Raw genomic sequence first — 12,387 nt, 5'->3', positions numbered from 1 at the left:
CTCAACGATTGAGACATTCGTCATACCCGTGGACAACTTTGCTCTACCCTCTACATGAAGTTTGGCCACGTAATGAGTTGATGAGTTTTTAGTTATGTAATGCCCATGTACACCCACCGTACACCCATGTACAGCCCACGTAATGAGTCAAATGAGTTTTTCCAATGTCCTAAAACAAATTTCTCTTTGAAAAAACTGCCCTGGTAGCTACATCTTCATTTCAGGGAAAAGATGGAGATCACTCCATGCAAGGTTGCGATTGCACGAAAAGTAGTCATAAATAACCCACTGAAATTGCTCCAAGAGCTGTTGGGCTGTACCAGTGCAGCGAGAATGGGCGTTGTCACAGGTCTGAACAATTCCAGAAGTCAGCATGTCTCTTCATTTTTTTATGGCCCTGTCCAATCAGCATTATATTTCAACACTAAACAGCTTTATTTATCGTTGTCCTCAGCTGCATGACATCCACAAGCAACACATCTTTTTGATCCCTTAACACAGTAACCACAACCTTTCAATTGTTGAAGGTTGGTCTGAATTTTCTTGGCTTGCTTGGTGAATGTTTGTGCATCAATTGCAGTGATTGTTGCTTTAATTTGGATGTGTTATATTGACTCTATGTGACATCTCTAATCATGATTGATTTAAAAAATTCTTCCCTTTCAGTAGAATAAAGGTCAAGGAGTGTTGAAGCTGGAGATTCTAAATGAGCTTTGTGATTGTTTTTTTTGCAGTTCTCACCTAGTGGGAGAATCAGTTGAGGCAGTGTTATTTATATGACTGTTACTCAGAATGAACTCACAAGTTAAACTTAAAAATGAAAGACCATATAGTATGGAGAACCTACAATTGCCTATTGCACACACTCCCTACTTGTCCCTAGAATGTCGTTTATGAGTGGAAGTTGAAAAACAAACTGTCCTTGAATATATTACATTAAGCAACAAGCGTTAATTTAATACAAAAGTTGTCAACTGAATTCAAAACAAAAGCAGGAATAACCATAAGGGGGATATGTGGTACAAGTTGTGGCATAGAAAAAATTTGTACACCTCTACAAAAGAGAAAATTAAGTTCTAAACGTTCTCACACAGGCATACAACTTTGCTGTGTAAATGACCAAGAGGGCAGAAAATTATAATTAAATATAAAACCATTTATGCATGTGGTATGGGATAGTTCAATTTGCATTCGTACCCATTGGCTGCTCCTCAATATCTCAGAAGGATCAAAGGACAGGGTGATCCATGGGTAAGTTACATCACCTGGTAGGATAATACATGAGTGAGCCACTGGTGGGTCATGACACCCCTTAGAGAGAACTGTGGTGAACCACAGAGGTTGAATTCGTAAAAAAGGTGTGGATCATATGTTAAGTATTTAATGTGTTACACACGTTCCAACCCAATCACCCGACACATCCAAACTCCCCAACCATCCCTGTCGGAGCCAGCTCTACAGGCGAACAAACCAATCCACCCAACCCGACCAGCTTACCAAATATTCCTCAGTCCACAACGTGATCGCATGGAGTGAAGTTGGTTTCGGCTTAAGTTGGCAATGGCTCCGCATTTTTTGAAAAATCAAAAAATGGGTTTGCCTTTAGCCGATAAGGTTCTCATTGATGACATAAAAAAAAGAGAAGAGTATGGGTGAAGAAGTGGCTGCTTGAAGTTTCACTGAAATGAATTTACTTCGAGAATTGGATGGAAATGATTTCCAAAATTATTATATGAAGATGGAGGAAGTGTGCTTCATGGAGTTGTTTGGCTGGATCAAACCTCAAATTGATAGAAAAAATAGCCGAAAACGGTACACCTGTTGCGATGCCACAGAAATCGGGGTAGTTGGTCGGCATTTGGATGGTCTGTTGGGACCAACCTCCCAACCATTGGGTCTGACTGTTTTCATCGGGCAACAGACCTACACACCCTCCAACCATCGGTGCGAAAGTAGTTGGTCCCGAAAGTTGTGTGGTCAAGTCGGAACGTCCGTAGTGCCCTTTAGTCAATCTAAGTATGCACTATCTCCCTTCGATTCATCAAAATCAAGTGTTGTCTCAAAAATGACTGAACTATTACATTTCACCATTAAAAAAACTACAATTAAACATGCTTATACATGATACATTGGAAACTAACCCATAAATATATTTATTTTAAACATTACTAAGACTCTATACGACATATAGAGGAACGTATGAAATCATTACAGGCTCGACATGGTAGAAATGCAATGTATCCATTATAAAATATGAAACAACTTTAAAGTATGGAAATTACCATTGCGTTTTATATTTCATCATGGAGACATTTGAAGAGTTAATCCTTAGACTGCAAGAACATTTTTAAATGTTTTGTTTTTCTGGGATGGCCTGGGAGAGTTAGGGCTCTACTCCGGTAGCTCATAGGCATACCCAGCAAGGGGCAGGAGGGGGCAGCTGCCCCCCCCCCCTCCCAATAGAAGCAAAAATCACAAAAACTTTAAAGGAAAATCAGGACTAGGGTGAAACGAAAGTTTTCACCAAATTTTCTTTAAACTCAAGAAAAATGATATTAGTATAAAATATGTAACTAAAATATTTTTTTCAATCCAATAATTTTAAAAACTAATAATGCACTCTTATAGTTTTCTTAAATCGCTGGTTGTATTCACATTTTCCATGCTTAAAAGTTACAATTTGAACAACCATGGCTTGCCCCCCTAGTTTTGATCCTGAGTACACTCTTGGGGTAGCTATAAAACTTTGGGAAACTGAAGTAGGTAGTCAAGCAATGGTAAAACGTTTAAAATCATTTTCCGCAGTCAGTCCACAAAACAAGTTCAACAGATTCAGGTTTCAATTGGTGGAAGTTAGACACATTTAAATAAATAAAAGATCGTAGCACTTTTCCACAATTTTTTTTACTGCGTACAACGCGTTTCGGCTCACTGAGCCATCATCTGGTACAAGACCTTGTACCTGATGATGGCTCAGTGAGCCGAAACGCGTTGTACGCATATAAAAGAATTTTGTGGAAAAAGGCTATGATCTTTTATTTAGCCAGCTGCAAAACATTTAAAAACGTTCTTACAGTCTAAGGGTGAAAACTGAGCTGAGCCCCTCAGACGATACTTTTAATGCTTAAGTGAGAAACCACACTACATCCAGAGGATTCAGAACTGAGCTGAGTTGATCCTCCCCTCTGATCTGGCCTGTTGCCATTAAAAGGGATGGGCAAGCTAATACTGAACAAAAGATGTTGTCTAGAAATAAAATAGTTTCAATTGAAAATATGTTAACTGGTTGTATTTTTTTCTCTTCTTTCAGTGTTCAGTACATTTACATCTGGAGCTTGTGCTGTTGGCATGTACTTCGTTCACAATGCTACCGAAAATTTAGTTGTTTCTGCTGTTTTTAGCAGTGCAATAAGTTGTGGGAATGCTGCTTTAGATTGTTTAATTACTGAGATTTTTCCAACAAACTTAAGGTATGACCATGAACAAACTCAAATGGAATAGAGAACTCAAACTAGATATGTGACCATGAACTAGCCCAGATGGAAATTATAAATTCAAGAGTACATTAAGCTCCTTATTTCTAAATTTCAGAGCAACTGGGGTGGCCATATCAATGGTAGCTGCAAGATTAGGAGGCATTGTTGGTAATATTGTAATTGCAATGCTTCTGGATGCATACTGCCCGGCTCCAACATTCATCGTGGCAGGACTTCTAATAGGTAAGCCCCAAGTGAACATAAAAACTGATTTTGATTACATAATGGATAATAAGATGATATCAGTTAAATATCACAGCAAAAACCATTTTTCTGAGATAAGATTCATGCAGGATTCATAGCCAAAAAAGAACAGTCACTATGCACTCAAAATCAGTAATTTAGTGACAGGTCTATCAGCACTGCACAAAGGACAATAAATATTTTTTTTAATCCATTAAGGTATATGCCAAATAATAATTTATTCTCGGTTTTACAAGGAGAATCGTGCTAAATATTCATTGAGAGTAACTAAGTGAGTCAGAATCTAGGACATAATTAAACAATGGAGTGTACTATAAACAGATATGAATTCAATATTCATTTTTATTAAGGGAGAGAAAGATCGAGTTAATGACTAGGTTGTCATCATTCTCATCAAGGTCTGTTTTAATTGCCAGCAACTCAGCTTTGCTAATGTAATGTTGTACATCCAAAATATTGGTAAGTGACTTAGTATACTCACTATGTAGGCTCAAATTATACAGTTGAGGACCTCAAATCTGGAATCCAGAAACTCGGAAAATCAAAACATCCAGAACATTTGAAAATTCCTCTGCGTAGTGTTTTGACTTGCCACCTCGTGGCACCACTCTCCAAGCATTGTTCTGGGATGAGTAGGAAGTGAGCGCATGCTAAGGACATACGCTAAGAACCTTGTCAGGGACACATAAGGATATCAAATATCAAGTACAAGAGCCTGAGCACATGTATAAATTAATCAATTTACTAATTATACTATGAAGACCAGATATCCAGAAGCCCTTCGGTCCCAAGCTTTCTGAATTTGAGGTCCTCAACCGTATTTATTAAAAACGCAATTGGTATTGTTACACCATATGGACTCGTGATTGCCGACTTAGGACAATTGACAACCATAGCGCATTGTGGGTGATCACATGTCCGTTATGAAATACAAATTACAACATGTACAGCCAGGGGCGGATCCAGGATTTCTTTCTGGGAGGGGCACAAGCAAGGCTGTATCCAGGATTTTGTTCAGGGGGGGGCACAAGGATACCTTGTTATACAAAACGAACGAAATTATAATGGGACCGTATTAAAAATCTATCATATTTTTAAGGGTCTGGGGGGGGCACGTGCCCCCGTGCCCCCCCCCCTGGATCCGCCTATGTGTACAGCCAGTGGTAGATCTATGGCGGTTGCTAACGAGGCTATAGGGGCTATAGCTCCCCCATTGGATTGAAACACGCACTCGATAATGATCGAAATTTTTGTAGGTTGCCACGTTGAACAAAAGTATTTAATAATATTTTCCGATATATTTACCTACGTCGACGAATTGAAATACAAATTAGCTCTAAATTTAGGGCAAATTTGACATATTTTTGGTATGTTACAATCCAGTGGCAGATTGGCAGAAGGAATGGCAGAAGGGCCATGGGGGACTATAGCCCTCCCATTGGATATCCAATTTACACAAGATAGAATGGTAATTTGGTAATTTTGTTCGGACCCACACTACTGTTGGGAGATTATTTCCCTTATTAAGGCCTGGTTACACGATACATTAACACGTACGGGTTAATGTCTACATGTATGAACGCGTGAATGAACACGAAAATGCACCGTGTAACCACCCAACTTGTGCGAATGCATGAACGGAAAATAGAACCTGTTCTAATTTGGTTCATGCATTCGTACATGTTCCGTTCCGATCCACAAAAATCATTCACGCAAACGTACATTAACTTGTACGTGTTGATGTACCGTGTAACCAGGCCTTTAGGCCTCCCCTAGTCCCTACCCTACATCTGCCACCATGTTCAGCACTGCTGATCCAAGCCTTAATACATAATTCCCTATAATGAGATGAGATGAAAACCGCCCGTGCCCTTGAAGATTCTGACTTTCAGCCATTGAAGAAGAGTGAGGTTGAACAACTAGAGAGATGTTACGTGAATTGACTTTGTTGCTCCAGAAAAAGATATTGGCCTTCAGGGGAAAATCTTGAGAAGTCAAAGTTCATTTCTTGCATCAAAAATAATGATTTGAAAAAAAATATTGCTTATTTATTCTAGAACCTTCATGTACTTTCTTTTCTATTCTAGGAGGTGGACTTCTGTGTTTATTCCTACCAAACACAACAAGAGAGCCTCTTTCTTGACACATGAAGGCAATGAAGTACCTATTACTCATATATGTTCATTAGTTGACATTTTCAAATTCTCATCATCTGAATATCCACAGCATTTCTGAGTTATCATCTGAACAACCTCAGCATTTCTGTGAGCAGATTGATCATCAAGTGGTCTACATAATTTTTATAAGCATATATTAATGAAAAATGACATGCATTGTCTTTGAAACGTGAATATCTTTAATGCCTGATGCCTGGAGCATCAGTTTCTTGGAACTAGCAGTCATATATCAAGAATGCATGCTGTTTTCAAACTGCATTTGAAGGAGCCTTGTGATAGTAGGAAAAATGCGTGGATGCCAAGGAAGTGAAAATAATTGGACAAATTTTACGAAAAATGTTTCAAAGCAGGATTATGTGCCACTTGGTCTAATTTATAGACTATTTTTTCCCCTTTCATTCAGAACCCTCAAACACCTTTCCTAAACACCTAATCCTTTTCATTATTTGTGCGTGTATGTTGATTCCATGTTTTTTTCCAGCCTAGTGTATGCATGAACATTGAATACATTAATAGTTTATTCCTGTGACCAATATGTGATACCCAGTGAGACCTAAGAGACACTTTCTGTGATGAAAAAATTAAAAGCAAATACAATCATTTCTAAAATGGTGGGAAAATAAATTAAGAATAATTTTCCTAGATGGTCTTCAATCTATATGGTTAAAAAGTAACTTCAAATTTATTCATACCAGTGAGAATATGAGAACAACTGAAAATTCCTGGGAAAAATTACAATGATTAATGTAATGATTCAATTCTAATATTCCAAAAATAATCGAAAACTAAATTAAGAGAAAATAAAAAATTCAAACCATTTTCACGGGAGTATTTCTTTCCTTAATTAGATATGATCACCTTAGTCATTGATGCCCTTCTTGCTTTCTAACTGCACTGAAGAATTAGGAATTAAGATGTTCACTCATAAGCCAAGGTAACCATCTAAACATCCAATTGCTCATACTTTTTCTTTGGCACTCGAACAATAGGGTAGTTTCCTTCATCAAAGAAACCGAAAGGCATTGATTGCGATTTGTTACCCACCATTACTGTATTCATAATATACAAATTATTTCGTTTTAGAAATACCGGTTTAGACGAATGGCCATGGTCCATTTTTATCCTCATTTGAAAAGGGCCAGATTGGCGCCCATGCGATGCCACTCCACGTGACGTCACAGGGACCTAGTTTCTATAGGAGAAGATAGGAGTTATACATCGTCTGAGATTACCAATGCATGCATGAGGCGCAGAGCTCAGGGAAACATGTCTTAATAATCACCTATTAAAACTGGCTAAGGTCGGAAAGTTTTCTTCGTTTGATAAGGTATTAATAAGCCTTTTTTAAGCCAAGCGCTACCAGCCAGCAAGGTACTCAGCTACCCTCTAGCATCCTGCGTCCTATCAGCGCTCAGAGCCTCGATCAAGGTCACCTCACAAGACGGGAGGGGGAACCAGAAATACGTCACACGGAGAGATTTCCTTACCCGTCGCGTTTTCGCACGCTTTTCATTTAATCGCGAAAAATAGATATCGTCATTTAAAAATCTAAAAGCGTGAAATACGTACTCCAGGAGTAATAATCTTCCGATATAGGCAATAAAAAAATAATAGGAAACCACCCTATTGTCCAAAGATTTTATCAATATCGCCTTGATCTGATAGGGCTCTGACTTCAAGTTACACGAGGCCATTGTCTACACCAGATTATATGGTCATCATCACCATCATCATAAGTGAGTGGTGTAGAAAAAACTGCTAGGAATAATAACGAGGTGCTTTCCCCTTGCATTCCACATTGCAGTACTACCAGGGGCGCAGCGAATTAAGGCTAGGGGGGTTTTAGGCACAACTAAAATTCAGGGTCTGGTGGTTAGGAATACCTGCCAGGGTAGGTGGGAGGTGTGAGGTCCCTCTCCCAGAAAATTTTTATAATAAATGGTTGAAAAGGGTGAGTTTTAAGGCTTTCTGAGAGATATTTTATTAATTCTTACGGTATTATGTGTTAAATATAATGGATTAAACTTAAAAATTTCCCTGAGCTCTGGGGGGGGGAGGGGTTTTATCCCTCAAAACCCCTCTCGCTGGGCCACCGAGTATCACAGCCATTAGGACCCAGCTGCAAAAAAGCGAGAATTAGGAAAGAAGTAGGACAAGGCTGAGCTTTGTCACCAGTAATTTTCAATATTTACATTTAACAAATCCATTAATGAAATCAATGAAAAGGCCCCAGGAGTGAATATCCATGGAGAAAAATTAGCATTTGCTGACGAAATAGCCATCATAGCTGAGACAGAGAAGAATTTGGAAAAGATTTTGGTTAATATTGGTAGGGTAATGAGTAAATATCAGCTGAAAATAAGCACAAAGATAACCAAGATATTACTATGGAGCTGATGAGAAGAAGTCAAGGGGTTTATCCCCACTGACAACAGCCATTTACACACAAAAAGGAAATGCCCTAACGAAATTATGATTAGCATTTATTAATGTCCTTTATGATTTGCGGGAAAATAAATTCCCATATCTATCCGTTAGGCAAAATATGTCTCTTAATTTATCACTTCTGCCCGACCAGGAAATATAGTGGGGCTTAGTGGCGTAGCCAGAAATTTTGTTCGGAGGGGTCTAAAACTAGGGGGGTAAATTTTTGAAAAATAGGGTACTATGTAGAGGGTTTTAAACTAATTAACTTAAACTAGAAAATGCATCAGAAAAGGAATCAGTTTTGCTTCGCTAAAATATTAACGAGGTTAACACCATGAATGTTAACCATAACTTGGTTATGGTGATGTTCAACATCCATTTACTCAATACCCTGTAGACCAAAAAACACTTAACAATGATATTTCAGCCAGCTCTCAAAGATTTCACTTCACAGTAAAGCGGTCACTGGTACTGAAGATGTCAAAGGCATGACAAAGTGAATTCAAGGATTTTTATTTACGCTCAGGTAAAATGTGAGAAGAGGTTGAAAGAGAATGACCAGCGAGCTGGGCGCCGCGGCAAGTACCTTTCTCGACAAGCCTGAAGATCGCATCTCTTCAACGTAAGTCAGTGTGCCTAACAACCTTACTTTCAAAACTAAACTTTGCACAGCCTAGAATTGGCGATTAAGCAATCTTAAATATCATTTACTCATTCTGTGAAAAGAATTCCTATTTAATTTCGCATTCAACAATGACACACCTTTGTCTTTGCAGTTAGCCTCACCAGTAGTAGCTACCTAATAAATTGCTGTTCCTCAATATATTCTAAAATAATAGTTTTTTTTTTCAAAAAACTGACTGCCGAAATGAAAATAGCTCGCTAAAATATCATTATGGCTCAATTTTTCAAGGTAGTCCGAAAAAGACCTGATTTTTGTCCCTCTTTTTCGCAATACGTTCTACTGTGCGCCGCGGCAAGCGGGCAGCTTTAGGCCTCTGCAGAAATTTATTTTTCTTCATTAAAATAAATATTTTCCTATCAAAATTATTTCAGAGAAATACTATTAACATCATATAAAAATAAGAAACATCAAGGATATAGCTACATCGAAAAAAATTTATTTGATCATTTATAATTGGTATAAACTTTATTAAATTGTTTAAATTTACAATATAATTCATTTTTTTACGAACCAATCAAGAGAGATTTAAGTTAATCTACTATATTCATCAGAATATTCCATATTCCCTAAAATATGCCGTCAAGCATGAAGACACTTTCGTAAAATTCTTGTTTTACTAAATTGCTATATCGCTTAAAGCTTTACATGAATTCATGGGCGTACCTACCCAACGAGGGGCAGGAGGAGGTAGCTGCCCCCCCCCCCCCCCACTAGAAGCAAAAATCGCAAATGTCTTTAAGGAAAATAAATTTTTTTAAGCGAATAATTTTAAAAACTAAAAAAGATCTGTGTACAGTTTCCTTAAAATGTTGATTCATTTCGCTTTTTCCATGCTTAAATCTTACCTACAACTTGAACAACCATGGCTTGCCCCCCCTAGTTTTGATCCTGGGTACGCCCTCGCATGAGTTGAAATGATCATGAAGTTTTTTTGATTTTTACCAAATGAAGACGATTTGAGATATTAATTCAAATTTCATAATACCAATGGAAATCACCCAGTCGAATAAGCATGGAATGACCATTACAATTCACTCCTCTCATTATTGAGTGGACCGTGCAGCACCAAGCGTAGATCTGAGTCCACTATTTGATCTCAACGATCTGTTTCTTGTTATTTGTAGACTAAATCCTTCGATTTCCTCGTTAATCCAAAACCCCGCCTCATTTCTTACAAATAAAAAAATCTCAGCTTGACCTCTCAGGGAAAAAAAACGAATGGAAATAAATCTGCAGTCACTTATGAATTTTCGTCTTCGCTTCCGCGTCGCAAAAGATGTATCCATAGGTATCACATCGGGTCCCAGGCCCTTAAGAGGAGGACAGCACTACCTCTTCCTAATGGAGAATATTAAATTCTTTCCAGCCATTACGCAGCGGGGGCAGAAACGTTTCCCCTTCGCTTCACTGCATTCAGAGCGACCTCCCACCGCGATTTTTTTTCCTTCTCCTCATCCCAAAAGCGCTCCATCCCACCCGTCACATCGACAAACGCCTTTGAAGTTTTCGGGCGCCAAAGTGACTCCTTGTAGTTACGGTGTTACTTACACATCTGTTCGGATTCGATTACGACGAGAGATGGCAGCACGGGTGGGCGTCGACTGATTCGATTTCTCGACCACTCATCTCCCCAATTTGACACCCTCCCCTCCCATCCCCCTCTCTGTTCCCGTGTTCCTCCCCGCCCCTTTCCGGGACCCCAGGGCTCTCTGCCAGCCTCAACTTCACATCTTTCCGCACAGCTTTCAGCCTTTTGTGCTCTTATTTTCTCTTCCACCAACATTCCACTCACTCCGTCCTCTCTGCTTGTCTCTCATTACCAGGGGCGGTTTGGGGTGATTGGGAGCCTTCGGCTGGGACTCATTAGGGGCCCTCATTCCGGCCCCCAACCCCCAGAAATTTTTAGGAAATTGCATGCCCAAAAATGGATTCTGACGCTATTCTGGCTCTACTACAAAAAGTTATGAAAAAATCTATTTCACAGCTTATAAACAGTAAAAATGTATTATGGTTCCATTTTGCCGGCCAGTCGGTTTGCCGCCTTCGGTGGCGGCGGACTGAAGTCCTCGCCTACCAAACAGGAGGTCGCGGGTTTGAGCCCCACCTGTGTAAGTTATCCCTATCCAGAGCATGGTTGTTTGTGTACGTTAAACTATTAACATGTACCTAACCCCGATGGCAAAGGCCGTATTGAGCTGTTTTCGGTGGTATGGAAATAAATAAATAGATTAACTATAAAGAGAATTTTTCCATATAATGCAATATAATCTAAGAAATCCCTAAATGACCTTTACGAATAGTCCTTTCAAATAAGCGTCAGGTTATCTTTAATCTTCCAACACCTTTATTTTATTCATTTTTATTTGATATTTTCTTGCTTAGTATGTTGTAAATAAAGCGACTAATGAAAACGTAGAACTTTATAATTACAAAAACAACTTTGGTTCTAGGAATCTTAGTTTTTCTTGTAACACCTTTCATAAAGATACACTTACGATGGATACGAGCGTTTTGGGAGCCCCCTAAGCTCGGGGCCCTCGGCGAACGCCGACCAGCCGACCTGGCCAGACCGCCCCTGCTCATTACCCCGTCACTCACATATCCTTGTCCTCAATCCGTTTATGACAAGTTTGGTTCCGCTTTCATGCCGCTAATTCAAAGATGTTAGCACTCACTCCTTGTGAAAGGTGGCCACTCAAATATCAGCTTCAAAAATCCCTTCCCTGGACCTCTTTTCCTCTGCCACTATATACAAATCATCATTATAATGCCATCTGAATAATTCACCGCTGTCTAATCCATAATGCCCCTTCTTACGTTCAAAAATGTTGTTTTCTGTTAGTTTTTTATTCATTGTGTTATATGTAAGATGTTATTTATTTACGGAGAACAACCAATGTAAAAGTCTTAGTGCCGTTTTTGGTGGTGAAATAAATAAATAAATAAATCAGATAGACTCTTTATGGCTTTTCTAGACGGCTTTTTACATATTCTAAAACTGTTAAGGTCGTAAGGCATGTAATTGCACAATGCGACGTGTGTACGAGGCGCAGTCAAAATTGCTTCGTGCAAAGTGGTGAACTGCTAGAATACATGCGAGAATGCATGGAAGTGAGATGACAAAACAGCCCCTGTTCTGATTTCATCCGTGCAATTTCACTCCATAATGAGAAATTAATGCAGTTATGCACGCGCCCCGTGCAAAACGCACTATGAGGCCATTTCACACGGAGCACGTAATTGCGCAGGTTAGAACTGAATTTCTCATTACGGCGCCGAACTGCGCGAATGCACGAACGAAATTAGAAAAGGTGTTATTTTCCCATCTCACGTCAATACATTCTCGCATGCGTTCTAG

At 39.1% G+C, this 12,387-nt stretch overlaps 1 protein-coding gene across 2 annotated transcripts in view; it reads left to right on the top strand.

Annotated features, from left to right (window-relative positions):
- Window positions 1-6,737, top strand: part of LOC124167008 (synaptic vesicle glycoprotein 2B) — a 68,566-nt gene extending 61,829 nt beyond the window's left edge. Inside the window, exons 11-13 of one of the 2 annotated variants that reach the window (XM_046544766.1) lie at window positions 3,311-3,470; window positions 3,592-3,719; window positions 5,828-6,737. In XM_046544766.1, the coding sequence (XP_046400722.1) occupies window positions 3,311-3,470; window positions 3,592-3,719; window positions 5,828-5,883 (344 nt within the window). In that variant the 3' untranslated portion in view covers window positions 5,884-6,737. Of the gene's footprint in view, window positions 1-3,310; window positions 3,471-3,591; window positions 3,720-5,827 lie in introns of those variants that run through there. The other variant, XM_046544767.1, reaches the window with a different exon arrangement.
- Window positions 6,738-12,387: the final 5,650 nt, after the last annotated feature.

The sequence above is a fragment of the Ischnura elegans genome, chromosome 10, assembly GCF_921293095.1.
Source record: "Ischnura elegans chromosome 10, ioIscEleg1.1, whole genome shotgun sequence".
NCBI classification, from domain to species: Eukaryota; Metazoa; Arthropoda; class Insecta; order Odonata; family Coenagrionidae; genus Ischnura; species Ischnura elegans.
Note: the sequence above shows the minus strand (reverse complement) of the source record. Positions and strands in the feature narration are given on the sequence as shown.